This window comes from Megalobrama amblycephala, linkage group LG1 (assembly GCF_018812025.1).
Source record: "Megalobrama amblycephala isolate DHTTF-2021 linkage group LG1, ASM1881202v1, whole genome shotgun sequence".
Taxonomy (NCBI): Eukaryota; Metazoa; Chordata; class Actinopteri; order Cypriniformes; family Xenocyprididae; genus Megalobrama; species Megalobrama amblycephala.
The window spans coordinates 13,206,379-13,219,941 of record NC_063044.1 but is presented as its reverse complement, the minus strand read 5'-3'; the positions used below and the strand labels follow the sequence as shown (position 1 = coordinate 13,219,941).

Below are 13,563 nucleotides of genomic sequence, written 5' to 3'. Positions count from 1 at the left end.
TACACAGCTAATATAACCCTCAAAATGGATCTTTACAAAGTGTTCGTCATGCATGCCTCGGATTATGTGAGTATTGTATTTATTTGAATGTTTACATTTGATTCTGAAAGAGTTTGAGGCTGTGCTCCGTGGCTAACGGCTAATGCTACACTGTTGGAGAGATTCCTGTTTGTTGCTGCCGCGTTGTTTGAGCTAGAGCTCCGTCGAGCTGATTCCTAATTGTTTGTTTTTGCCTCGTAAAATCTAACTTATAATCTATCACTCTTTCTTTTTCGGTGGGGGAACACATCCCCAACATTATTTTATATAAAAAACATTTGGATTACCTTGATATCGCTAGTTTTATCCGACTTCCCGAACTTTCGCTACTAGCTTTAGCCCGTTGGCATTAGCGGCGTGCCACGCCCACGCTACGCTAGCGTTTGTACTCTTCTCTCTCACAATATTATTGTTTCATCTACTCTAATGGCGAGTGTATTGGATGTTTCTCTACCTTTATGTGCAGGTGAGGACACGTTTGAGCTGCATGCGGTGCAGTTGGAACTGGAGGCCGTGGAGCGGCAGATCCGGATCCTTCTCGAGAAGCAGGCCGAGCTACGCGAGCGGCAGACAGCGCTGGAAACTTCTCGCGCTGACGCTCACCAACCCTCGGTAAGTTTGCAGCGCGATATTAACACTCCTGCTTCCTCTACGCCGTGTGTTTCTCTGCACAGGGCCCGAGCACCAAGAACGCGTTCATCCCAGCCCTCGTTCACTCCGGCGCCGTCACACCAGGGACCTTGGGTGCTTCAGCAGCGGAAGACGCGAGCCAGGCCTCGGACCAGGACCTCTCCTCCACCGCCCCCGGTCTTCGACGTCTCGACACGGAACCGCTTCTCCCCTCTTCGCGAGGCAGAACGCGACGCCGTGGTCATCGGAGACTCCATCGTCCGCCACGTCCACGCTACCACAGCCAAAGGTAAGGTGCGCAGTCACTGTTTTCCTGGTGCTCGTGTTCTCGATGTCTCTGTGCAGATTCCCGCGATCCTCAACGGTGCTGAGACCATCGGAGCTGTAGTGCTGCACGCGGGGGTGAACGACACCAGGCTGCGGCAGACGGAGGTGCTGAAGCAGGACTTCAGAAGCCTGATCGAGACGGTACGAGCCACATCGCCCGCGACGAAGATCATCGTGTCCGGACCGCTTCCGACGTACCGACGAGGACATGAAAGGTTCAGTAGATTATTTGCTTTAAATGAATGGTTGATGTCTTGGTGTAATGAACAGAAGCTGCTCTTTGTAAATAATTGGAATCTTTTCTGGGAGCGTCCTAGGCTCTTCCGTGCGGATGGCCTGCACCCCAGCAGAATCGGAGCTGATCTTCTGTCAGAGAACATCTCCAAGACGCTTCGCACCATATGACTAGTAAGTCGAACCTCAAATCACAGCCTGTGTTCTGCCCACTTAATTGATAGAAATGTGAGTGTAGTACAGTCTATAGAAACTGTGTCTATTCCCCGAATAGTGAGGTTTAACAATAAAAATAAAGGATCTAGAAAAAACCTAATCGTGATCAAACCAGATTTTTGTAAAATTACTGAACAAAAACAATTTCTAAAACTAGGGCTACTAAACATTAGATCGCTGACACCTAAGGCAGTTATCATAAATGAAATTATCACGGATAATAGTCTTGATGTAATTTGCCTTACTGAAACATGGCTTAAAGCAAATGATTATTTTGGTCTTAATGAGTCTTGTCCACCTGGCTACCGTTATAAAAATAAATGCCGCCTGATTGGCCGTGGCGGTGGTGTAGCAACAATCTATAGAGAGATACTTAATGTTACTCAGAGAACAAACTACAGGTTTAATTCATTTGAAATTCTTATGCTAAATGTTACACTCTCAGATATAAGTAAAAAGTCGCTACTATCTCTTGCTTTGGCTACCGTTTATAGACCTCCAGGGCCTTATGCTGATTTCCTAAAAGAGTTTGCAGACTTTCTCTCAGACCTATTGGTCAACGTTGATAAAGCGCTGATTGTTGGAGATTTTAACATTCATGTAGACAATACAAATGATACGTTAGGGGCTGCGTTTACAGATTTACTAAACTCATTTGGGGTCGAACAAAACGTCACTGGACCCACTCACCGTCTTAATCATACTCTAGATTTAATTATATCACATGGAATAAATCCTACTGATATAGAAATTCTACCGCAAAGTGATGACGTCTCTGATCACTACCTTGTAACATGCGTACTGCATACTGATGATATTTGTCAAATTGCTCCGCAATATCGACTAGGCAGAACAATTCTCCCGACAACTATAGATAAATTCACAAATAATCTGCCTGATCTGTCTCAGCTGCTCATCGTACCCAAACACGCAAATGATCTTGAGGACATGACTAGCAGTATGTACACCATTTTTACTAGTACATTAGATACTGTTGCACCGATGAGATTAAAAAAGGTTAGAGAGAAAAATACTGTTCCATGGTACAACAGTATTACTCGCGCTATGAAAAGAGAAACTCGTAATCTAGAACGCAAATGGAGACAAACTCGTTTAGAGGTCTTCAGAATCGCGTGGAAAGAAAGTTCGTCTTGTTATAGAAAGACTCTAAAAGCAGCCAGGGCCGAGCATCTTCGCAAACTTATAGAGAATAACCAAAACAATCCACGGTTCTTATTTAGTACAGTAGCTAGATTAACAAATAAACAGACATCACCAGAACAAAATGTTTCATTACAGTTTAGTAGTGATGACTTTATGAATTTCTTTAATGAAAAAATCGAAAGTATCAGAAATAAAATTGTAAATGTACAACCTTTGACAGAGTTTTATGATTCAGCCTCAATTATCGCCCCTCAAGAACAGTTGCAGTGCTTTACAACTATAGGACAGGAAGAGCTACATAAACTTATCACTGCGTCTAAACCAACAACATGTTTATTAGATCCAATACCCACTAAACTACTGAAAGAGCTGTTACCTGTAGCAGAAGAACCTCTTCTCAATATTATCAACTCGTCTTTATCTCTAGGTCACGTCCCACGACCGTTCAAGCTAGCAGTTATTAAGCCTCTCATTAAGAAACCACAATTAGATCCAAACGTATTAGCAAATTACAGACCCATTTCAAATCTTCCATTTATGTCTAAAATACTAGAAAAAGTGGTGTCGGTCCAATTGTGCTCCTTCTTGCAAAAAAACTCTATCTATGAAAAATTCCAGTCAGGATTCAGATCTCATCATAGCACAGAAACTGCGCTCGTTAAAATTACAAACGACTTACTTCTAGCTTCTGACCAAGGCTGTGTCTCAATGCTAGTGTTACTTGATCTCAGTGCTGCGTTTGACACTATAGATCATATAATACTCTTAGATCGACTACAATATTACACTGGTATTCAGGGACAGGCATTACGGTGGTTTAAGTCGTACCTATCAGACCGTCACAATTTTGTTTATATAAACGGGGAAAAATCTAAGATAACGACAGTAAACTATGGAGTGCCGCAAGGATCGGTGTTAGGCCCTCTGCTATTTTCAATATACATGCTGCCACTCGGCAATATTATAAGAAAACATGGAATTAGTTTTCACTGCTATGCCGATGATACTCAGTTATATATCTCATCACGACCAGATGAAATCTCTAAATTATCCAAACTGACAGAGTGTGTTAAAGAAGTAAAACATTGGATGACTAGTAATTTTCTTCTAAGACCTGGGTGTTATATTAGACAGCAACTTGTCCTTTGAAAATCATATTTCATATGTTACAAAAACAGCCTTCTTCCACCTCAGAAACATTGCTAAAATACGGAATATGTTATCTATTTCTGATGCAGAAAAGTTAGTTCATGCTTTCATGACGTCTCGACTAGATTACTGTAATGCATTATTAGCTGGTTGTCCTGCTTCCTCAATAAATAAGCTACAATTAGTACAAAATGCAGCTGCTAGAGTTCTTACCAGGTCAAGAAAATATGATCATATAACACCAATCTTATCATCTCTACACTGGTTACCTATTAAGTTCCGTATCGATTATAAAGTATTGCTAATGACCTATAAGGCTCTAAATGGTTTAGCTCCTGTGTACTTAACCGATCTTCTATCGCCCTACAATCCTTCACGCTCTCTAAGGTCACAAAACTCTGGACTTCTGGTTGTACCTAGGATAGCTAAGTCCACTAAAGGAGGGAGAGCGTTTTCACATTTGGCTCCGAAACTCTGGAATAGCCTTCCTGATAATGTTAGGAGCTCAGACTCGCTCACCCAGTTTAAATCTAGATTAAAGACGCATCTCTTTAGCCAAGCATTCACATAATGCATCTCATACCAGATCAACTGCACATGACTATCTTTGCTTAAAGTTATGAACAGCAGCTACGCTAATTATTCTCCTTTTGCTTTTCTGTTTTACCTCGGGACACCCGCCCTGAGGTGACTAGAGAGTACATCAGCTTCAGTTTGGATCCAGCCTCTTAAGAAGACCTCAGACAACCATCACCTGAGAGACGGCGCCAGCTCCTGCGAGGACTTCAGAAGACGCAATCATCTGGATCAACATTCACATTGCACAATCTCTATATCCTAATTTATTGTTAATGTAATTCATTTTCCAGGAGCTCTTTGCTTCTACCTTCAGTTAAACTGCTAACAGTGATTGTAATTAATTACCTAAAGTATATTATTTGCTAACTACATTCTTTAAATTGTAATGTTGACATCCATTTTCTGTAAAGCTGCTTTGAAATTATATGTATCGTGAAAAGCGCTATACAAATAAATTTGAATTGAATTGAATTGAATTTATAAAGAATGAAGTTGTGTTTATGAATTATACAGACTGCAAGTGTTTAAAAATGAAAATAGCGACGGCTCTTGTCTCCGTGAATACAGTAAGAAACGATGGTAACTTTAACCACATTTAACAGTACATTAGCAACATGCTAACGAAACATTTAGAAAGACAATTTACAAATATCACTAAAAATATCATGTAATCATGGATCATGTCAGTTATTATTGCTCCATCTGCCATTTTTCGCTGTTGTTCTTGCTTGCTTACCTAGTCTGATGATTCAGCTGTGCACAGATCCAGACGTCCTCCCCTTGTCTAATGCCTTTCATAATGTTGGGAACATGGGCTGGCATATGCAAATATTGGGGGCGTACATATTAATGATCCCGACTGTTATGTAACAGTCGGTGTTATATTGAGATTCGCCTGTTCTTCGGAGGTCATTCAAACAAATGAGATTTACATAAGAAGGAGGAAACAACGGTGTTTGAGACTCACTGTATGTCGTTTCCATGTACTGAACTCTTGTTATTCAACTATGCCATGGTAAATTCAATTTTTAATTCTAGGGCACCTTTAAATTTAGATCAAATTACATGTATTATTTATCCCCCCACACCAACAAGTCTTCAATGAAGCTACAGTTGTTTAGGTATGAAACATTTCGATGCCATGCCAGAGCTTTCGTTGAACAGGCAGTTATTCACCACTGGAAAGTCACACAGGATGTGAATCTGGAGTGCCTAAGTCATGAGGAAAAAGCGATAGTTGGTGGTGACATGAGAGCTGACTCTCCAGGTATTGATACTTTACTGAAATAGTGTAGTTTATACAGGGGTTAGATATTGTTTGAGGTTAGAAGGAGTGACCTAAATAAAATATTGAATATTGTATTATTGTATTGTATTGAATATTGAATATAAGTATTGAATATTGATTACTAATGTAACTATTTGAACAAAAACAGGCCACTCTGCAAAGTATGGCAGCTACACAATAGCCACTTTTCCACTGTCGGGCCAGTGCGAGCCAGGGCTTTCAGCGGGCCAGGCTAGGCTAATAGCCCCGGACCTGTAGCACCGAGCCCAAAATCACGCTGCATTTCCACCGTCGGGCCAGAAGCTCTGCAGCGCTTCACTAAAACCCGCCCGTAACACGCCTCTCTGGAACAACGTCACACAAACCCATCATTTCACAAACAAATGGAAGTTTTATCAGAAAAATAACCAGAAAGAAATCACTGGAAACTAGCAAGATCATAAAGTGAACATGATAAAAGCAGGCGTTTGTTGGCATTCTGTTGTTTACATAAAAAATGTAAAAACCCAAGCATCGATGTTTTACCAAACCAGCTTCATCAGTTTCTCAGAGATAAGGAAGAAGCTACAGTCACTGCACTGAGGGAGGAAGAGGAGCAGAAGAAGCAGATGATGAAGGAGAAGATGGAGGAGATGAACAGACACATCTCAGCTCTTTCACACACAATCAAAGACATGGAGGAGATGATGAAAGCCAGTGACGTCTGCTTTCTGAAGGTCTGATTTCAGATCATTGGTTGATCATTGGTTCATTGATTGAGTTCTTGATGATAAATGGTGTGTTTGTTCTGCAGGAGTTTCCAGTCTCAAAGGAAAGGTGAGTGATCTGCTCCTGTCTCTGGTCTCTCTGGTTCTGATCCAAAGCCACAGCAGTTCTGACTCCTGAATGTTCTTCCAGAGTCCAGAGCTCACAGCCGGATCCACAGATGGCTCCTGGAGCTTTGATTAATGTGCCGCGTTACTTGGGCAACCTGCCGTTCAGAGTCTGGAAGAAGATGCAGGACATCGTCCAAAACAGTGAGTCTGCAGAAGATCATCTTTGTGTCTTTGGCAGGATATTAGCATAAGACAATGGATTGGATGTTTGAGAGAAGAACCTTTATAGATTCTTATAATACTAATGTGTCACAGAGTTGGTAACATTCAATTCAATTCACTTTTATTTGTATAGCGTTAACATGTAACATAAATTATCAAATAGTTAATACCAAAATAGTTCAAAAGAGAGGATTAAAACATAGAATAAACCCTATAAAAGGAAAATCATGAGAAGGAAAAACTGGATACATGTTTATACGTATCTCAAGTGGTTATATATAGAATATATAAGAAAGAATGAAGTCAGAGTGCAAAATTCTTTCTGATCGTAAAAGTTCTTTTCAGTTTCCCTGTTTCCTGTATAGGGTTGCAAAGGGGCGGAAAGTTTGCATGGTAACTTAACCTAGGGAATTTTGGAAATATTCCAATTTGGAAACTTAACAGGAATTTACGTGAATTTATGGGAATTTATGGGCATTTATGGGAATTAATTGGAAATTTTGGGAAATTTATACCGATTTAGAATAACTCACGCTATGAAGCATTAGTTAAGCATTAGTAAATAGTTAATTCATCATTTATAAAACATTAATAGACATTAGTAAGCCATTTATAAATACAGCTATAAATGTTTTGTTCTTGATTTATAAGCATATCCATAATGAGTTTAATAATTGTATTTTCATACTTTATTAATGATCAATATATCATTTCTAAATTATGTATTACATTATTCACAAACCAGTAATTTAGGAATCGTCAGTGGTTCATAAGATCATTTAGGAAGTGTAAGTAAATGATTAATAAAATATTTAAATGTACATTTATGCATCTTATTATTTAGACATATAGTATTAGTTACTCAGTGTGTTAATAAATGCTTTATTAACATATTCCTAGTGTCAAAACTACCTCGGTACTAACTTTAAAACATTAGAGGACAGCAGTGCAGAAGATCACTGAACCTTTAAATCTCATTTATAAAAGCTTTAGAAAGCATAAACAGTCGTCACTTTAGATGAGCTCACAAAAATAGTTAACTGACCACTTCTAAATGTTTTATAACTACCTGAATTAATCATGAATTGCAGTAGGAATATGTGTTAATAAAACATTTATTAACACACTAAGTAACTATTACTATGTGTCTAAATAATAAGATGTATAAATGAATGTTTAAAGATTTTATTAATCATTTACTTACACTTCCTAAATGAACTACTGACAACTCCTAAATAACTGGTTTGTAAATAATGTAATACTTAATTTAGAAATGATAAATTGATTATTAATAAAGTATGAAAATACAATTATTAAACACATTATAGATATGCTTATAAATCAAGAATAAAGCAATTATAGCTGTATTTATAAACTACTTACTAATGTCTATTAATGCTTTATATGTGATGAAATAACTATTAACTAATGCTTAACTAATGCTTCATAGTGTGCAGTTATTATAAAGTGTTACCCATAAAGGTTAAATAAATATATAAATAAATAAATATCTCATATCCTGTGTATTTTGATTAAAGAGCTTCAGAGTGCAGCCCTTTTTGTGTTCTGCATAAATAAATATAAAAATCAATAAAATAATAAAAACATAAAAGCAGAAAATAATAAGTTAAGGGGAAAAAATGAATCATTAATATTATTAAGTCATTTTTTTATTATTATTATTATTCATTTATATATTATACATTAATTGGTCCTCCATAACGCTCTGGCACACTTGTGTCTGGAGACGGGTTGAGGCTATCATTGGAGCACTGGTGCACTTCCTGAAAAATACTCTCAAACTCACAGTTTTAACTGATAAAGATCTGTAAAGAAACAGAATCACAAATGTACTCCATTTCAAATATGCTGTCGCAGTTTCTCTTGAACTTTTCATGCTAATTCTCTTAGCAGAATTGTGTCTCTGTTTCATTTCAGCTGTGCTTAAAACTGGACTGTCTAGCATATGCAGTACAATGTTGAACAACAATGATCTGCTTTCTCCTTCAACACAGCAGATCTGTCAACATTTGGAAAAGCAGACTAAAGAGTAAAGATCAGCCTAGTAAAGCTTTATGTTGGGGAACACTGTGGCCTGGGCTCAAATCTGAGCAGAAGGGCCTGCTGACTGAAAAAGCTCAAGTTTTTTTTACAAACATAAGACTGACCGAGCAACTGAAGGCATATAAACGATTAAATACGATTGACCTTTGTTTTCATGCTCTGGTGTAAAGCGACGGTCTTCTTCCGTTCCTCATTTACAGCTTTTGAGGACGCCTTTCTTCACAAGAACTGTGATGTGCTCTCAGTTTCTGGAGGCGATTTAAGTGATGGCTTTGAACCTACCAAAGTTTTTTTGGAAGCACAGAGATGAGGAAGATCAGGGGAAAAACTGTCATGTTTTCATTCGTTAAACATGACAGTTTTTTCTCATAGAATTCTAAATCCAACGGCCATCTTGTTCGTTGGTGTTTGTCGGTGCGGTGTGAATTGGCCTGTAGCCGCGCGATATGGCTGTATATCTGGTTCGTCCGCAGGCACGAGGCCGCAGGTCATCACAGCGTGCTGATATATTTGAAACAAATCAGCAAAAACTATTGTATTAAGTGACTTACATCTTAATATTATTATTTCCAAACAAAGCCACAGCAGAGCATTTGTGCGTCTCTGAGCAACACAGTAGTGTTTCTTTTCTGAAAAAATCAGTTTAAGCAAATTACCGATTTAATGACCTATTAGAAAAGACAGTCACACTTGCTTTGGTTTTAAATGAATGTTTCAACGAGTCGCTCATTTAAGACAGTGTTTTGCCATCACCTACGGGTGCTTTTTGCTTTGAATGTAAATGTATTGCATTTTGTCCAACATTTCTAGATTTAAAATATCATCTTAAAAACATTAATCTTGTAACATTCTTTATGCAATTATAATTTAACATTATGAGATGAAACATTTATAAATGCATTTCCATTTCAGTTTCGGAAGTGAAGAAATGCATACTTCATTATATCACATTAATTAAGTCACTTGTACTTTCACAAATTTTAAAGCTCTTTTCATGTATTATTACTGTTAATTCAATCACAGTGTGATTTACTATCATTGTATTCCAAATGTCAATAAAATGTCTGCAAAGGGCCCTTTTGAATGGAGAAATATGACAACAATGTTGAAAAGCTGATTCAAAATTAAGTAAAAAAAAGAAAGAAAAAAAGATGTTCTATTTTAAAAATAATAATGATCTTGTGTACACTTATGTATACTCAAAATTTTTATTTTTACTTCACTACACCAAATTAAATTAAAATGTATTTTAAACTAGATTTTAAAAAAGTTACCTTTTCTCTGTTGTGGATACTTCTATACATCAATTAATTATTGACTTTGCAGCTTGAGGGAACTGTTGAAAGGAGATGAGAAGAACCCAAACGAACCGAGTAAGCAAGAAGACTGCGTGTCAGATGGATCTGACCTGGACGCAAGAGTTCAAAATCAGCCTGGGACTGCTCAAACTGATACTTGCCTTGAAAAGAGTGTTTTTATAACTAAAAAAAAAACAATGTGAAGACATAGAAATTCAAAAACGTAACATTAAAGATCACACTTTGTGAATTTGTGTAAAGAGTAAATAAAATAATTAATACAATTCATGAGGCAAAGGAATCAGAGCAGTTTTGTGCAACCTTTACATTGCCATTCCTCCTCAGTTTTGGGTGTCTAAAAGTATAAAAATGAAGAAGAAGAAGAAAATAGGTACATGCTGAATTTACTAAATTAATTTCACTGACTACCCCACAGACAAATTTAATTGGGAAACATAAACTGACAAAATCTATAACTTTTACATAAAGCAGGGCTCGACATTAAGCCTTGTCATGTGCTTGTCCTTTGGTCTTTGGTCATTCACAAAAAAAAGAAGTTACATTTCCAGAATAAAAAAAAAAAGGATTGTAATTGTGCAAATGTAATTTATCCTCATCAGCGTTCTTTTAGCTTTTACTATTTTTTCCTTCAAAATAATTCATAGCCCTGTATAAAGTCAATGCAACTTAAATATGAAGTTGTGATTATTTATAAATCATGATTAATATTCATTATCATTCATTGTCTTTCTGTCATGATCTCTTTTTATCCTTTTTGTTTAAAGTTGCCAGAAAAGTAGATTTAATTCACATTTATTTGAATAGCGTTTTTCACAATACATATCATTTCAAAGCAGCTTTACAGAGAATGCATGTCAACATCACAATTTATTGTCCAGTATATGTAGTTTCAGAAATGTACATATAATCATGCAGTTAGCTAACAATGTAATAATTTATGCAATTTAATATACATACTGTATGTAATTTTAAGCATGCTTTTCATCAAACATGCTTCTTTACTCTGTCTCTTCCTTACCTTTTAGACAATCTTCTTTCAGTAGCATTTTTAATTTAAGTAAAGCCCCAGATATCATACGAACAAACCTGTTGCCACAGAGTGTAGGGTTAATGATAGATCTGGCAATTTACCGGTATGAGGAAAAGTAACATTACCAGTAAATTGAACAAAGAATGAAGATTAGCGGTATTAGCAGATACATCACAAGATCGTGCTGACATTAGAAGTCTGTATTGAGCCAATCATAAAGCTGTGTTGGAGCTCCATGATGATGTGTCCATTGGGCATTAGCAAGTTTGAACTGCAATCTGCTGCCATTTTAGTTGAGTTGAGGTCAGGAGAAAAGGAGAAGAATGTTTGAAGAAAGAAGTGAATGTGGAGAGCTGGACACTAATGAATTCTTGTTTGCTAAAGTCACTGCAGAGGCCAGGGGCCTGTACCATGAAGCCGGATTAGCTGGCTAGCCAGGTAAGTTTCAGATTAGTTTGTGCCAACCCTGGCTTTAAGGTACTATGAAAGTTGCTCATCTTAAATCAGTCTTCGTTGCCATGGTATCTGACGCTGCACGGCTAACCTGCTCCGGGGCAGGTTATGTTCTGGATTCGAGATCTCAGACTGAAGTTTGACCAATCAGCTGTGAGCAAAGAAATATAGGTGACGTAACTAATCCACAGCATCTGTTGCAATGGCTTCAACCTTTTCTTCCGAATCCTGTAGACATCTCCGCGCAAATTGTTAGACGAGCACTTCGTAGAGAAAGAGTTTTTAGGGACAGACAAAATCCCCTTGCTTTCCCTGAGACTTATTTGTATGAAAGATATAGATTTTCCGCGGAAGGAATCTCTTATATTTGCGAACTTCTTGAGCCTCACATAAGAAATGTGACGCGTCGAAGCCATGCCCTTACTGTACCGCAAATGATATGTATTACGTTGCGTTTTTTTGCAAGTGGTACATACTTGTATGCAGTCGGTGATGCGGAGAACCTAGGAAAAAACACGGTTTGTCGAACCATTCGCAAGGTGGTCCTCGCGCTGCAGGGGTACATTAACAGCTTCATTGTGTTCCCCGGACATTTATCGACCATGTCCTTAAAAGAGGGCTTTTATAAAATTGCCGGTAAGATATAGGTTATTGATAGGGTGACATCACATTAACAAATTTAACCTTTTACATTTAAAAAAAAAAAAAAATCACTTTGAGTACCTAAACGTATTATACAAAAAAAGTACATGTTAATGATTTTAAATGTTGATTATTGTTTTATTCTTATGATAGGATTCCCTAGAGTCATAGGAGCACTAGACTGCACACATGTTGCAATCTCCACAGCTCTAGGAGAACATGAGGCAGATTATGTGAATAGAAAATCCTTTCACAGCCTTAAAGTTCAGGTAGGCCTACATGTAAGAGGACTTTATTTTCAGTTAGATGAATCTTTAAATGAATAGTAACATTAACAGATATGAAAATTATCTACTGTACATTTAATCTGCAGATGACTTGTGATCATGAATGTATGATCACAAGCTTGGATGCCAAATGGCCGTTTTCCGTGAGTCTGTGTTGTGTCAGCGCTTTGAGGAAGGTAAGCTACATTTAGTACAGACACTTTAGTCCATTTTAATTGTCACAGCAAATCCTACACAATTTTCCCATTTTATGTTCTATGACAGGGCTTTTTGATGGCCTGCTGGTAGGAGACAGGGGTTATGCATGCCAGAGGTTTTTGCTAACCCCCTATCCTGACCCTCAGCCAGGGCCACAAAACCGCTTCAATGTGGCCCTCAGTAAAACCAGGATCAAGATCGAGATGACCTTTGGCATCCTAAAGGCACGTTTCAACTGCCTTCGGCATTTAAGAGTGTCACCAGAGAGAACATCACAGATTGTAGCTGCATGTGCCATTCTGCGTAATATAGCTACAATCAGAAAGGAGCGATTACCACCACAGAACCAACATCTACCCGATGAAATTGACCCAATCACACTTGACCACCCAGCTGGTACAGCTGTCAGAGATGCAATTACCATACAATATTTCACTTAATAAAAGCACATTGAAACTGCATAGGTCTTTTGTGTAGGCGTTTTATTGGTTTTGTGGCTATGGGAGGGAAAAAGAGCAAGAAAGTTGCATGAATAAATATTCATATATTGTGTTCATACTAAAGTGTAACATGGTTAAATAAAGTTCACATACTGAGATATGAGTTTCAAGCTGTTTGATCTCCAGTTTAATGTTTTTAATTTGGAGTCTCCTAAGCTCACAGTCTAGCTCCTTCAGTGTGCAGTCCAGTTCAAGGCTCCTTTTGTAAAGGGCCCTAACAGAGTCTATTTCTACCTGAAACATAATTCCACCACAAACAATCATTACTTTTACACAATTTAACATTACACAACTTTTCTGGAGGTTAATCAAATCACAAAATGGCATGTTTTCCTATTTATGTAAAGGTTTTACTTTGTTCACATTTCTTCTGAAGCCCATTGAGGTAGAGGCCTCAGTTTCAGTGG

General features: G+C 37.7%; 1 protein-coding gene and 1 pseudogene across 2 annotated transcripts; both read left to right on the top strand.

Annotated features, from left to right (window-relative positions):
• Nucleotides 1-398: 398 nt before the first annotated feature.
• LOC125263391 lies at nt 399-4,489 on the top strand. 2 transcript variants are annotated; one of them, XM_048182423.1, is made up of 3 exons: nt 399-651; nt 714-1,404; nt 4,455-4,489. In XM_048182423.1, the coding sequence occupies exons 1-2, from the start codon at nt 482-484 to the stop codon at nt 1,399-1,401; spliced, it is 858 nt and encodes a 285-aa protein (XP_048038380.1). In that variant the 5' UTR covers nt 399-481; the 3' UTR covers nt 1,402-1,404; nt 4,455-4,489. The 2 variants fall into 2 exon arrangements, with proteins under 2 accessions (XP_048038380.1, XP_048038377.1); XM_048182420.1 differs by having other exon boundaries at nt 399-1,404; nt 4,455-4,474.
• Nucleotides 4,490-11,399: 6,910 nt separating this feature from the next.
• LOC125270656 lies at nt 11,400-13,252 on the top strand (annotated as a pseudogene).
• The last annotated feature ends 311 nt before the right edge of the window (nt 13,253-13,563 follow it).